The sequence below is a fragment of the Schistocerca cancellata genome, chromosome 7, assembly GCF_023864275.1.
Source record: "Schistocerca cancellata isolate TAMUIC-IGC-003103 chromosome 7, iqSchCanc2.1, whole genome shotgun sequence".
Taxonomy (NCBI): Eukaryota; Metazoa; Arthropoda; class Insecta; order Orthoptera; family Acrididae; genus Schistocerca; species Schistocerca cancellata.
Genome location: NC_064632.1, coordinates 473,030,502 through 473,043,493, shown reverse-complemented (window position 1 = coordinate 473,043,493; position 12,992 = coordinate 473,030,502). Strand labels below are relative to the sequence as shown.

The 12,992-nt window shown below is 42.0% G+C and overlaps 1 protein-coding gene across 1 annotated transcript in view; it reads right to left on the bottom strand.

The window, feature by feature from the left end:
* LOC126092834 (protein O-mannosyl-transferase TMTC2-like) overlaps positions 1-12,992 on the bottom strand; it is a 445,889-nt gene that overhangs the window by 44,937 nt on the left and 387,960 nt on the right. Inside the window, exon 8 of the mRNA XM_049908564.1 lies at positions 8,445-8,529. Within this exon, the coding sequence (XP_049764521.1) occupies positions 8,445-8,529 (85 nt within the window). The remainder of the gene's footprint in view (positions 1-8,444; positions 8,530-12,992) is intronic.

Here is a 12,992-nt window from a genome sequence, read left to right as displayed (position 1 = left end):
ACTAGAATGTTATGGAGCACCCTCATACTTCATGAAAACACCGATACTTGTAACCAAAGGAATCTCTTCTAACAATGCTAGAAGCCTGTTTTCAAGAAGTTCACTGGTGCTCTGTAAGACTGTTTCGGTAACACAATAGGACCAATCAACCCGTTATCTGTCATACCTTACCATACATTTTCAGAGCAGCGTTCCACGTATGTGGGTTTTAGTCGGGCCACCGATCTGAGCTACGATTCTTATTGATACCTTAACGAATGAACATGGCTTCATTAGAAAGTAGTTGTAATGGTATTATTCGGCGATTTGCTAACCAGCCCGTGACAAAATTTCAGTCTGTTGCCTTCACCTCTATCTCGCTGTAAATGATATACAGGGTGAGTCACCTAACATTACCGCTGTATATATTTCATAAATCACATCAAATACTGACGAATCGATTCCACAGACCGAACGTGAGGAGAGGGGCTAGTGTAATTGGTTAATACAAACCATAAAAAAATGCACGGAAGTATGGTTTTTGACACAAACATACGTTTTTTAAAATGGAATCCCGTTAGTTTTGTTAGCACATCTGAACATATAAACAAATACGTAATCAGTGCCGTTTGTTGCATTCTAAAATGTTAATTACATCCGGAGATATTGTAACCTAAAGTTGACGCTTGAGTACCCCTCCACCGCTGTTCGATCGTGTGTATCGGAGAGCACCGAATTACGTAGGGATCCAAAGGGAACGGTGATGGATCTTAGGTACAGAAGAGACTGGATCAGCATATTACGTCCACATGCTAACACCTTTTTATTGGTCTTTTTCACTGACGCAAATGTACATTACCATGAGGGGTGAGGTACACGTACACACGTGGTTTCTGTTTTCAATTACAGAGTGGAATAGAGTGTGTCCCGACATGTCAGGTCAATAGATGTTCAATGTGGTGGCCATCATTTGCTGCAGACAATTGCAATCTCTGGCGTAATGAATGTCGTACACGCCTCAGTACATCTGGTGTAATGTCGCCGCAGGCTGCCACAATACGTTGTTTCATATCCTCTGGGGTTGTAGGCACATCACGCTACACATTCTCCTTTAACGTACCCCACAGAACGAAGTCCAGAGGTGTAAGATCAGGAGAACGGGCTGGCCAATTTATGCCTCCTCCACGTCCAATGAAATGCCCGTCGAACATCCTGTCAAGGGTCAGCCTAGTGTTAATTGCGGAATGTGCAGGTGCACCATCATGCTGATACCACATACGTCGACGCGTCCAGTGGGACATTTTCGAGCAACGTTGGCAGATCATTCTGTAGAAACGCGATGTATGTTGCAGCTGTTTGACCCCTGCAATGAAGTGTTTGTTACAACACGCAACTGAACGTCGGAGGTTTCAAGCGTCAACTTTAGGTTGCAATATCTCCGGATGTAATTAACATTTTACAATGCAACAAACGGCACTGATTACGTATTTGTTTATATGTTCAGATGTGCTAACAAACCTAACGTGGTTCCATTTAAAAAAAAACGTAGCTTTTTGTTAAAAACATACTTCCGTGCATTTTTGTATGGTCTGTATTAAACAATTACACTAGCCCCTCTCCTCACGTTCGGTCTGTGGAATTGGTTCGTCAGTATTTGATGTGGTTTACGAAATATATCCAGCGGTAACGTTAGGTGACTCACCCTGTATATAAAGACAGTGAATTCTTAATTTCCGTCGAATTGTTGCGGAACACCTATACATGTAGAAATTCTGTGTGTGCTTGTAGAAGTACTACGTTGTATCAACTGAATGTCTTCTATTTCATCCACACTATGTTCATTTGTACGTTCAGATGCGACAGGCCTGCACCAGTATTACACAGTTTAGCGAAAACTTGAGTAAACAGTCTTAAATAAAATGATCTGCACTTTGGAAACCATCTGTTCGGGTATTTCAGAATGCAACCACTCATGTTAGTCAAGCTCCCATTATCGAGCAGTCTGAGTTAAACAGGCCCTTCAAAAGCACACAAGGTCAAAGTGTAAAAACAAATACATTTGAAAATGAAGTCCTCGTCTTACTTTAAAAATGGCAGCACCAGACTCTTTGTTCCTCTTATCGATGTTACTGCTCATCCGCCAAAATGTTTCTCTCGTAAAGTGGTGAACACCGGTCACATAAACCGCGTTCCAGTGCACTGCTAGAATATGTGTACAGCTCTGACAATTGGACTGAGCCATCAGAATATTCCATAACATTCGAAACATGTTACCACGGACGTGGAGAGACACCATGTCAGCGATTACCTGTGCAAAATCGTTCACGTTTATCCTTGTAAAGTCATCCATAAAAATCATTCAAATACCATTGAAGAAAGCGTTACCGTTCTCGCCATTTTGTATGTTAATTAAATTATCAAACCGTTGGATTGCTATTTCAAGTTCCTCAGTTCAGTTTCCCCTCCTTCCTGATCTACATGTACCACCACTAAGCTCTCTTCTACACCTTTCAAGTGGTGATTAGTCTCATAATACAGTTGACAGTCACCCCTCTGCCGCAGTTGCCCATTCTAAAAGCGTCTGCAACCTCCGTATATCTTGCTGCAAATTTCGTACTTGTCTGACATGTATAATTTGCTTCACACAATGTAGACTGTACTTTACTAATGCCTTCCTGTTCACATTTGCTTATTCGACTTCATGCTTTAACTATACAGTGTGAGTCACCTAACGTTACCGTTGGATATATTTCGTAAACCACATCAAATACTGACGAATCGATTTTACAGACTGAACGTGAGGAGAGGGGCTAGTGTAATTGGTTAATACAAACCATAAAAAATTGCACGGAAGTATGTTTTTTAACACAAACCTACGCTTTTTTAAATGGAACCCCGTTAGTTTTGTTAGCACATCTGAACATACAAAATAATACGTAATCAGTGACGTTTGTTCCATTGTAAAGTGTTAATTACATCCGGAGATATTGTAACTTAAAGTTGACGCTTGAGTACCCCTCCACCGCTGTTCGATCGTGTGTATCGGAGAGCACTGAATTACGTAGGGATCCAAAGGGAACGGTGATGGACCTTAGGTATAGAAGAGACTGGAACAGCACATTACGTCCACATGCCTACACCTTTTTTTGGTCTTTTTCACTGACGCACATGTACATTACCGTGAGGCGTGAGGTACATGTTCGACGGGCGTTTCATAGGACGTGGAGGGTGCATAAATTGGCCAGCCCGTTCTCCTGATCTTATACCTCTGGACTTCTTTCTATGGGGTACGTTAAAGGAGAATGTGTACCGTGATGTGCCTACAACTCCAGAGGATATGAAACAACGTATTGTGGCAGCCTGCGGCGACATTACACCAGATGAACTGCGTCGTGTACGACATTCATTACGCCAGAGATTGCAATTGTGTGCAGCAAATGATGGCCACCACATTGAACATCTATTGGCCTGACATGTCGGGACACACTCTATTCCACGTGTGTACGTGTACCTCATCCCTCATGGTAATGTACATGTGCGTCAGCGAAAAAGACCAATGAAAAGGTGTTAGCATATGGACGTAATGTGCTGTTCCAGTCTCTTCTGTACCTAAGGTCCATCACCGTTCCCTTTGGATCCCTACGTAATTCGGCGCTCTCCGATACACACGATCGAACAGCGGAGGAGTGGTACTCAAGCGTCAAATTTAGGTTACAATATCTCCGGATGTAATTAACATTTTAGAATGCAACAAACGGCACTGATTACGTATTTGTTTTTATGTTCAGATGTGCTAACAAAACTAACGGAGTTCCTTTTAAAAAAACGTGGGTTTGTGTTAAAAAACATACTTCGTGTATTTTTTTATGGTTTGTATTAACCAGTTACACTAGCCCCTCTCCTCACGTTCGGTCTGCGGAATCGATTCGTCAGTATTTGATGTGGTTTACGAAATATATCCAGTGGTAATGTTAGGTGACTCACCCTGTATATATCATTACCTTTTTGCCATGATGTTGTATGGTCGAAAAATTTTTCCAAATTCTGGTGTAGTGGTGATCCTCTTATCGCTTCCTGTTTCTTCTTTCGGTTTCTTCTTGCCTCTATGGATAAGACGATTTTCCAGCTTTGCATCGTAATCCATTATTTACTGCTAGCTGTGCTCCTCACTTTTTTTCTTTTTTAGTTATCAGTCTTCTGACTGATTTGGTACAGTGCGCCAAGTATTCCTCCCCATTGCGAAACTTTTCAGCACGAGTGACCTACATGCTCAAATACTTACTGGGGTATTCGAATACCTGTCTTCCTAAAAAGTTTTCACGTTCTACAGCTCTGTCTAGTATCGTAAAAGTCAATCTCCGTTGTCTTAACGGATCCATTCCTTAGACTAGTCAGTGTGTTCCATATATTCCTTTCCTCGCCGATACTGCACAGAACCTCCTTACTTTGCCAGTTCACCTCATTTTCAACTTTCGTCTGTTGCACGATTTCTCAAATGCTTCGGTTCTCTTCTGTTCCTCTTTTCCCACAGTGCGTGTTTCATTGCCATTTCTTCCTCAAATTAAGGTCTGTGTTTCATACCAGCAGGCTTCATTTTACCAGGAATGCCCTTTTGCCTACACTAGACTGCTTTTTATGTTCTCTTTGCTCCATGCAGCATGGGTTATTTTGACGCCTAGGTATCAGAATTCCTTAATTTCATCGACACCGTGATCACCAGTTCTGATGTTAAGTTTCTCAATTTTGTCATTCCTGCTATTACTCATAACTTTCATCCTCCTTCGACTTACTCTCTTTCCGTGTTCTGTACTCATCAGACTGTTTTTCATTTCAGTAGATCCTGTAATTCTTCTTCACTTGTACTGAGGATGGCAACGTCATCAGTATATCTTATCATTGACAGTGTTTCGCCTTGAATTTTATCACTCTTGAAACTTTTCTTTAATTTCGTTATTGGTTTTCGATGTATAGAGTGAACAATGGGGCGAAGGCTACTTCTCTGTCTTACACATTTTTTAACACGAGCACTTCGTTCTTGCTCTTCCAGTCATATTGTTCCCGCTTGGTTCTTGTAACACTGTACGAGGGTTGAATGAAAAGTAATGCGTCCACCTTCGTTAATTGGGTTCGGATGGGAATATTTTACCAAATCAAACGGAGAAATTATCCTTAGAATGTGATCTTTAATTACCAATATTTACTTTTCCACATATTCACCAGCAAGTTTGATACATTTTTGGCAACGATGAACAAGTTTTCTGAAGCCGTCATGAAGAAGTCGACACTGTATCCGCAACCACAGTTTCACAGTTCTCTCAACGTCTCCGGACCGTAATGGTGTGCCCACGTTTCGTCTCCTGTCACGATTGAATGGAGAAAGGCGTCACCTTCATCAATGCGAGAGGAGTTCATGGCAAATGTGAAGTCTGTCTGCTTTCATTTCAGGGGTCAGCATCCGGGGTACCCTTCGTGCACAGATCTTCCGATAGCCAAGCAAAGGAATAATCTGACCCACAAGTTCTTGTTAAATGCCGATTGTGCTTGCAGTTTCTCTCTGAGTTATACGACGATCGCCCTGAACCAATCTATCAATATTTTGCTTGTGAATCTCGGTGGTTGCTGTCACAGGACGTCCAACTCTTTCTTTGTCACATAGGTCAGATGTTCCCGCCTCAACATTTTTAAGCTTACTCTCCCACGACGCACAGTACTCACATTAACAAAATCACCATAAACTGCTTTCATTCTCTTGATGAATCTCCTTTGGGGTGACACCTTCTGCTGTAAAGAATTCAACGACTGCGCGTTGCTGAAATCGCAATGAACGACCGTCAGCACAGGGTTCCATACTTTACGCTGTAACAACACAATCGTTCAATGCTAAGGCATCCCGCCAACTGGAGCTGTAGAGTAGAGGCTACAGAACAAACCATTGCTTGCCGCATACCAATGCTGCCAACTGTTGAAGAGTTACGTAGGTGGAGGCATTACTTTTCAGTCAACCATCGTATATTACTCGACTATCTCTGTAGCCTGCCCTGTTTTTCTAGAATTTCGAATACCTTGCACCTTTTGACATTATCAAACGTTTTTTCCAGTCGAGGAATTTTGTGAACTGGCCTTCATTTTTCTTTAGTCTTGCTTCAATTATGAACCGCAACGTCAGAACTTCCTCTTTGGTGACGTTACCGTTCCTAGAGCCAAACTGGTCTTCATCTAACATATACATAGGTTTCTCTTCTATTCTTCTGTATATTATTCTTGTCTGGGACTTGGATGCGTGAGCTGTTAAGCGCATAATGCGATTATTCTCATACCTGTCGGCTCTAGAATTCTTCGGAATTGCGTGAACGATGTTTTCCCGGAAGTCTAGTGGTATGGCGCCAGTCTGATACATTCTACACATAAATATGGATAGTCGTTTTGTTGCCACTTCCCCCAATGATTTCAGAAATACTAATAGTATTGTTATCTATACCTACTGCATTACTTGTTCGTAAGTCTTCCTAAGCTTTTTCAGATTATGGTTCTAATACTAGATCTCTTATCTCTTACCTCTTGACTTTTGTTTCTTCTTCTATCCCGTCACCAGACAAGTCATCCACCTCAGACAGGTCTGAGTGTACTAATTCCATCTATCCTCTCTCTCCTTGGCATGAAACCCTGGAATTACTGTTGCACTATCTATATTACTGCTCTTGCTTTTAATTGTACTGAAGATTGTTTTGATTTTGCTATATACTGAGTCAGTTCTTCCAACAATCATTCATTTTTCGATTTCTTCACATTTTTCATGCACCCATTACACCTGATCTTCCCGGCCTTCCTATTAAGTTAATTCTAAGTGACTTTTATTCATGTATTTCTGAATTTCTCTGTCTAATAATGTTTAATCCATTTAACCTAACTGCTTCAATTACTGGCACAATGTTTATACAGGATTGATTCAAATAGCGAGATGATGAAGGCTTAACTCCAGAAACGCTGTGATGATTACTACATTCCTATTAGTGGCTGTATGCAAACATATTTATAATGATTACCTTAACAAGTGCTGACACTGCTCCTTAGTACCGACAGTATTAGAAATCCAGCTAATCTTCTACAAGCAGCAGCGTTTCCTTTATACACCCCGTACAGAAATACCATATAGACATACTCACAAGGGAACCTCCCCATCGCAGCCTCCTGAGATTTAGTTATAAGTTGGCATAGTGGATAGGCCTTGAAAAACGGAACACAGATCAATCGAGAAAACAGGAAGAAGTTATGTGTAACTATGGAAAAAATAAGCAGCATACACAAACTGAGTAGTCCATGTGCAAGATAGGCAACATCAAGGGCAATGTGAGCCAAGGAGCGCCGTGGTCCCGTGGTTAGCGTGAGCGACTGCGGAACGAGAAGTCCTTGGATCAAGTCTTCCCTGGAGTGAAAATTTTGATTTTTAATTTTCAGACAATTATTATCTGTCCGTCCGTTATGTTTTCATCACTTTTTTGGGAGTGATTATCACATCCACAAGAAAACCTAAATCAGGCAAGGTAGAAGAAGCTTTTTACCCATTCGCCAAGTGTACAAGTTAGGTGGGTCGACAACATATTCCTGTCATGTGACGCACATGCCGTCACCAGTGTCGTATAGAATATGTCAGACGTGTTTTCCTGTGGAGGAATCGGTTGACCTATGACCTTGCGATCAAATGTTTTCAGTTCCCATTGGAGAGGCACGTCCTTTCGTCTACTAATCGCACGGTTTTGCGGTGCGGTCGCAAAACACATGCGCTAAACTTATTACAGTGAATAGAGACGTCAATGAACGAACGGACAGATCATAACTTTGCGAAGATAAAAGAAGTGAACCTTTCACTTGAGGGAGGACTTGAACCAAGGACCTCTCGTTCCGCAGTCGCTCACGCTAACCATGGGACCACGGCGCTCCTTGGCTCATACTATTCTTGATGTTGCCTATCTTTCGCATTGACTACTCAGTTTGTAAATTTTGCTTATTTTTTTCATAGTTGCATACAACTTCTTCCTGTTTTCTCGATTGATCTGTGTTCAGGTTTTCAAGGCCTATCCACTGTGCCAACTTATAACTAAATCTGAGGGGGGTGCGATGGAGAGGTTCCCTTGTCAGAATTTTTAAATACGTACTCCTCATACTTAAGCCATACCATAATTACCGAAAAATAAATAAATAAACCTACTGAAACTGGTGTAACAACCAGCGAAATGCAAGCTTTTCTCAGTAAGTATCCGTATCTTTGCAACGAATAAAAATTGAACACATGTTACATGGAATGTTTTATTCGAATTAGCATAAAATATGAATACTTAATGTATTCTCGAAACCCCAGTTGCCTATCTCATAATGACTGTAATTCGAAAACGTCCTGGATGGGAAACCGCGGGCACTAGCAGCAGCGAGCGTGTTTGCAGTGCACTACGACAAGCCGAGGTACGTACCGAAGTGCTGGTGGACGCTGGGGTCTTCCGGCGCCAGCTGCAGCGCCCTCCTGAACCAACGCTCCGCCTCGGCCGCGCGGCTCCTCTGAAACGGAAAACCCTCCACTTTAGTCACCAATACACGCTCAGTTTACTGCAGTACTAGTCACTGCTTGTTGTTCACATGACTACAGTACTAATCTCTGCCGTCTGCTCAACTTAATGCAATATCAACTACTTCTCTACGCTGAAATTACTTCATTGTTGCTACGTGTTGTGCGCTCAACTAAATAAAATAATATTTCCTCACTAACTGTAGCACGAAAAAACAGTATCTAGTACTTACTGTGGGGCACCAGCAGGAAGCCATTTTGCATTTCCACAACATTAGACCCGTGCTTGTAAAACGTGCGGACAGCAAAGAGTACAACCAAAGGGCCAGAATAATGTTGAAGAACAAACTGAAAGACGGAAATAGCAAAAAGAGAACCAATATCTGGGTCATATCCACCATCAGACACACGGCACGAATAGTGAATTGGGATCGAGTTGAGTAATCTGGACACGAAAACAAGAAGAATCACTCTCGCACTGATGTAAACAGATTATAGTTGCCCAGTAATGTATGCTGTACAGGACGTGGATGTGAGGGGGACAGTGCAAGAGGAGAAGTATGCACTTGCAGACTATGTAAAACACAGCGAAGATCCAGCTCTGATTGAAGTCAACAACAGAAAGCTTCAGTATCGTAAATCCGCACATCAGTGCCGGATGGAGAGCCTACAGAATAAAGCTATTCTCGGGGCAGTTTTTAGAAAAGATTGGTTTAGAAGCTTTCGAACTTGTATGAGCGTCCAAATCAATAACAGCGAATTCTGTGTAAAGTTGACTCTAGAACACATACGGATTTCGTCGTATAAGAATATGAAACTTTTAGATGGGTGTTATAATCACTACTGATAGCGATTAAATTAATGGTTACAAGAATGCTACCAGAAATTGCTCTGGTCATGGAGGTATTTCTCATTGATTAGGTGTTTAATATCTTTTAATTTGCAGTCACCAACTTCCTTGCGTTCTACACGAAATTCCGTAACTTGAATGGGAATTGAATTCCTACTGTTTCCATTAGTAGGTGCAGATACAGTTGATATGTAAAACGTTAGAAATTTGTGGACCTTGAATTTTCACAAAAATTTCAACTGTTTTTCACATACAAATGAGGTGACAAAAATCATGGGATACTTCCTCATATCGTGTTTGACCTTCTCTTTCCCTGCGTAGAGGAGCAGATCGACATGATATGGACTCGACCATTCGCTTGAAAATTCTCTGCAGAAATATTGACCCATGTTGCTGTAAAATGGTTCAAATGTCTCTAAGCACCATCTGAGGTGCCTAGACTTAGAACTACTTAAACCTAACTAACCTAAGGACATCACATACATCCATGCCCGAGGCAGGATTCGAACCTGCGACCGTAGCAGCAGCACAGTTCCGGACTGAAGCACCTAGAACGGCTCGGCCACAGCGGCCGTCCAAGAGCCATGTTGCCTCTCTAGCCGTCCATAAGAGCGGAAGTGTTGCCGGTGCAGGATGTTGTGCACGAACTGACATCTCGATTATGCGCCATAAATGTACGAGGATTCATGTCGGGCGATCTGGGAGGATAACCATTCACTCGAATTCTCCAAAACATTATTCAAACTAATCGCGAACAATTGTGGCCCGCTGACGTGGCCCATTGTCATCCATAAAAATTCCGTCATTATTTGGGAAGGTGATATCTCTGAATTGTTGCATATGATCTCCAAGTAGCCAGAAGTAACCGTTTCCAATCAGTGATCGGTTGAGTTAGGCCAGAGAACCGGGTCCATTCTATGTAAACGCAGTCCACACCGTTATGGAGCCATCAGTACCTTGCACAGTGCCTCGTTGACAAATCTCGAACCCTACTGTTTTTTTTTTTTTTTTTTTTTTTTTTGTCATCAGTCTACTGACTGGTTTGATGCGGCCCGCCACGAATTCCTTTCCTGTGCTAACCTCTTCATCTCAGAGTAGCACTTGCAACCTACGTCCTCAATTATTTGCTTCACGTATTCCAATCTCTGTCTACAGTTTTTGCCCTCTACAGCTCCCTCTAGTACCATGGAAGTCATTCCCTCATGTCTTAGCAGATGACCTATCATCCTGTCCCTTCTCCTTATCAGTGTTTTCCACATATTCCTTTCCTCTCCGATTCTGCGTAGAACCTCCTCGTTCCTTACACTATCAGCTCTTTTCGACTGAATTCGGGAATCCTCTGACCAGGCCACGGTTCTCCACCCGTCTAGGATCCAATCGATAAGGTTAAGAGCTCAGGAGAGGCGCTGCAGGCGATGTCGTGCTGTTAGCAAAGACACTCGCGTCGGTCGTCAGCTGCCGTAGCCCACCAACGCCAAATTTCGTCGCACTGTACAAACGGATACGTTCGACGTACTCCCCACATTGATTTCTGCTGTCATTTCACGCAGTGAATGGGAGCGAATATTCAAAAAACTTATTCTCGCTGTTCAAAGGAAATCAAGATTGGTAAAATTTGCATTTAACTATTTGGCTTTTACGTCAACAGTAATTAATAATTTTAAAAATAGGCTCAAAAACTAATTTGCTAAAATAACAGTTTGAAAGAAATAAGAATAAGAACGTAGATTGCCACGCAGTGATTTATTTCAAACCATCATTTTCGATGCAGCCGAAGAAGAGCAAAGTTATCGGTTGAAATGGAAGAACTTGTTGTAGGGCCTAAGTGAACATTTTTGACAGAAAGTTAGGAATAGTTTTCAGTCAATGAAATTTCATGTAAATTCAACACAAGTGTTACTGTAATGAGACATATTTAAATCACGTAAAAGTTAGTCATTCTGAGTACACTTACGAATCATTATTTTATGCAATCTACTTTACAGACCGTCAGATATATTTCAGATTAAAATAACATTTCTAAAAAGTAATTTGCATAAATAAGTTCATGTTCAAAAACTGGGTTGCTCTGGCGTTTCTAGATCATAATCTGTAATTAGAATTTAGAATTTACAGTTTTCAGATTGTTAGAGAGATATTCAGTTATACACAGTTTCAGCAAACAACTTATAACATAACAGATAACTTCAAATATATGCAACAAATAATTGAGGAAACTGGATGTAGGTGCTACTGTGAGACGAGAAGACTAAAATGTACAGAAGGATATCATGGCATCACGTCAGTCAGAAGAGTGTGGAAAAAAATTCAATACGAAAATTTGTTAACACGGAACTCATGAGAGTGAAATGTAAGAGGTGATAAAAAAAATTTCGTTTTGAGGGCATTGCTGTAGGGTATACGCAACGTAGCGCTACTCCGATGCGGGTATATAAGCACAAACATCTAGGGAAGGGATTAGTGTGTCAGTCCTATCATTCCGCCACGCGTGCGGTAAATGCGGAAATGCGAATGCATAAAAACAGGACCAACGTGCTGTTATTCTTTTCTTGGCTGCCGAAGTAAAATCAGTGGCAGGCATCCATCGAAGAATAAAGAATGTGTATGGGGCAGCATGTCTGTCGTAAACGAGCATTGTGGAATCGCTCGCGACATGGGGTGCAGCTGCTTTATGATAACGCATGTCCACACATCGCAAATTTCGTAATGGAGAGACATGCTAGCACCCACCCTATAGCCCAGATCTCACCCTTTGCGATTACCACTTCTTCGGTCTCTTAAAAAGGCCTTAAGGGGTTGGCGGTTCCCGTTGACCGAGGAAGCTCAGCAGGCAGTTACAGCATTTTTCACGCAGCAGGACAGGGTGTTTCATCAAACTGTTATCTTCAACCTGGTGCATCGGTGTAATGTTTGATTCAATTCGTTGGGTTGGGTTGATTTGGGGGAGAAGACCAGCGAGGTCATCGGTCTCATCGGATTAGGAAAAGCTGGGCGGAGTGGCCGAGCGGTTCTAGACGCTTCAGTCTGGAACCGCGCCACCGCTACGTACGCAGATTCGAATCCTTCCTCGGGCATGGATATGTGTGTTGTCCTTAGGTTAGTCTGGTTTGAGTAGTTCTAAGTTCTAGGGGACTGATGACCTCCCATTGTGCTCAGAGCCATTTTTGGTTAGGAAAGGACGGGGAAGACGGCCATGCTCTTTGTAAGGAGTTATTCTGGCATTTTCCTGAAGCGATTTAGGGAAATCACGGAAAACCTAAATCAGGATGACCGGACAGGGGATTGAACCGTCGTCCTCCCGAATACGAGTCCAGTGAGCTAACCACTGCGCCACCTTGCTCGGTGATTGTTGCAATGCTCACGGCGATTTTGCCTGATTAGCTTACCGATTCTGGACTGTACGACGTTCGAACGGAATCTTTTTGATTTTAAGAAAGTCATGTTCCACAATGCATGCGAACAGTCCCGTCAAATTTTACCACGGTATAATTACTCCATTTTCAACTAAAATTAACTCTCGCAGGTGCATACATTTCATTGAATGTCTCTGTACAGCTTAACATATTTTTGTTGGCAAAAATTCTGTTTTTCGTTATCCAGATTGAG